Source organism: Vespa mandarinia, chromosome 11 (genome assembly GCF_050613455.1).
Source record: "Vespa mandarinia isolate Hongniang chromosome 11, ASM5061345v1, whole genome shotgun sequence".
NCBI lineage: Eukaryota > Metazoa > Arthropoda > Insecta > Hymenoptera > Vespidae > Vespa > Vespa mandarinia.
In genome coordinates this window covers 8,155,683-8,157,689 of record NC_140820.1, presented here as the reverse complement: position 1 = coordinate 8,157,689, position 2,007 = coordinate 8,155,683, and the positions used below count along the sequence as shown (strand labels likewise).

The 2,007-nt window shown below is 54.8% G+C and overlaps 1 protein-coding gene across 1 annotated transcript; it reads right to left on the bottom strand.

Moving 5' to 3' along the window:
- Positions 1-949: 949 nt before the first annotated feature.
- On the bottom strand, positions 950-1,642 carry LOC146872687 (uncharacterized). The gene has a single exon (XM_085660371.1). The coding sequence runs from the start codon at positions 1,640-1,642 to the stop codon at positions 950-952; it is 693 nt and encodes a 230-aa protein (XP_085516497.1).
- Between the last annotated feature and the right edge of the window lie 365 nt (positions 1,643-2,007).

Genomic DNA, 2,007 nt, shown 5'->3' with positions numbered 1-2,007 from the left:
AGCCGACAAGGCGGCAAAAGTAGTAGCCTCACTGCGCATGTTCATGGCCAATGTCAATGGTCCCCGGCCGTGCATGAGGAGACTACTGATGCGTGCCGCCGAAGCAGTGATGCTGTACGGTACGGAAGTATGTGCCGAGGCGCTGCGAAAACTGAAATACCGCAAGCGCATAGCCGCGGTACAGAGGAGGGGCGCCCTCCGAATCGCCTGCTCTTACCGCACGGTCTCAGAGCCGGCAGTGCTAGTCGTCGCCGGGGTAATCCCGATCGATCTATTAGCCCAGGAAAGGAAATTCGTCTACCAGCAAATGTGTGTCCTGGGAAAGGAGAAGGCATCAAGGCTTGCCAGGTCTGTCAGCATCAAGGCCTGTCAAAATAGATGGGAGCAGGAAAGTAGGGGTAGATGGACTGCTCGACTCATCAGTCAGCTGGACAATTGCATAAATCGGGAAGCCGGAGAAGTCGATTTCCACCTCACGCAACCCAAACGCAACCTTTTTTTTTTTTTTTTTTCGTCAGGAGGAAAAACCTTCATAGGCCCTCTGAGCCCGGTACTCAGAGGAGTGTCTGATTCTGACCGTCTGGGAATGCTCTCAGGATCGGATCGCCTACCGACTAAAAAACTCCTGATTCTTATAACTAACACGCTGAGGAAAAAGGAGAGTGGACGGGATTACGCATATGCGTATTACAAATTCACCCACCACCCCTCCTCAGTGAGCCAGGCCGGTATTCGCCTTGCTCTCATTCATCCATTCATCCACATTCACACCACTATAGCGCACTCGACAGGTGCCAACGATCCCCTGGAAAAGCAAAATACTCCCTGACTATATACATATTGGCCCGATTTCCACCCCATGGTGCTCTGACCAGGCCCATTCATCTTCGTATACAAGCACTGACGCCTATAGAGGAGCGATGCTTGAGCCAGGCTCCGCCTGAGCTGCTCAGAGCCTTGCCCGAGGTGGCCGCACTGGAACCACTCTCCTATGCGGCCAATCGTTCGCATTGCCATCCACGTACGCACCCGCACGCTCATTCACACATCCATCATCTGCACGTAACCGTTCCCTGCGCCTCTCAGCGTCCTCCTTTGCACGCATAACCCGTCCAGCGAAGGTCCGAAAGGCCGCCCATCCTCCCAGGACACTCAGGGAAACCCTGACTATCACGGGAAGGGTTAGCTGCCCTCCCCCCATCGCGGCGATCAACTCATTCCTGGCATCCGTCCACGCCGGACAGTAGATCAGTGTGTGTTCCGCCGTATCATCACTCCCCTCGCAGTGAAAACAACGTGGGGAGGGGATTTTCTTTATTTCATTTAAATACGACGAGAAGCATCCATGACCGGTCATCAGCTGTGTGGTATGAAAAGTCTTTCCGATAGAGAACGGCCTTCCAATCCACTCAGCTAACCATTCGGCAATGGCCGCCCTCGTGCGCACTCCCGTTGCCTCTGGGGTCCCTACAAGCTCTAGTTCCTCAGCCTTCCATGCTTCTATTGCCTTCCTTCTGGCAAGAGCAACAAATGCAGCCTTAGCGCGCGGGGGAACAAGTTCCTCCGCGCCTCTAACGGCCGCATAAGTTTCCGCCAGCTGGGGTGCTAAATGACCGAGAGGAATAATCCCCGCGATCATCATAGCCGCATGGAAGGGGATCGTCCTATAGGCACAACACACCCGGATCACCACCTTCCTTTGGAGGTTCCGAACAGCCCGCCCGATCCGCGTATCCTCCACAATGGCGCGCCACTACACCGGTGCCCCATATAGGAGCACCGAGTGGATCACGCCGCCATAGAGGCGCCGCTTCCTCTCGCCCGGTCCGTGAAGGTTCGGAAGGAGCCTTCCAAGGAATCGAAGGATACCCTCGGCTTTAGGAATTACGGCCTCAAAGTGGGGCCTGAACGACATTCTTGAGTCTACCACAATACCCAGGTATTTCACTCTGGTTCTGACCTCTACGCGAACCGCTCTAAGGCAAATCTTAGGAGATGGGACATTCC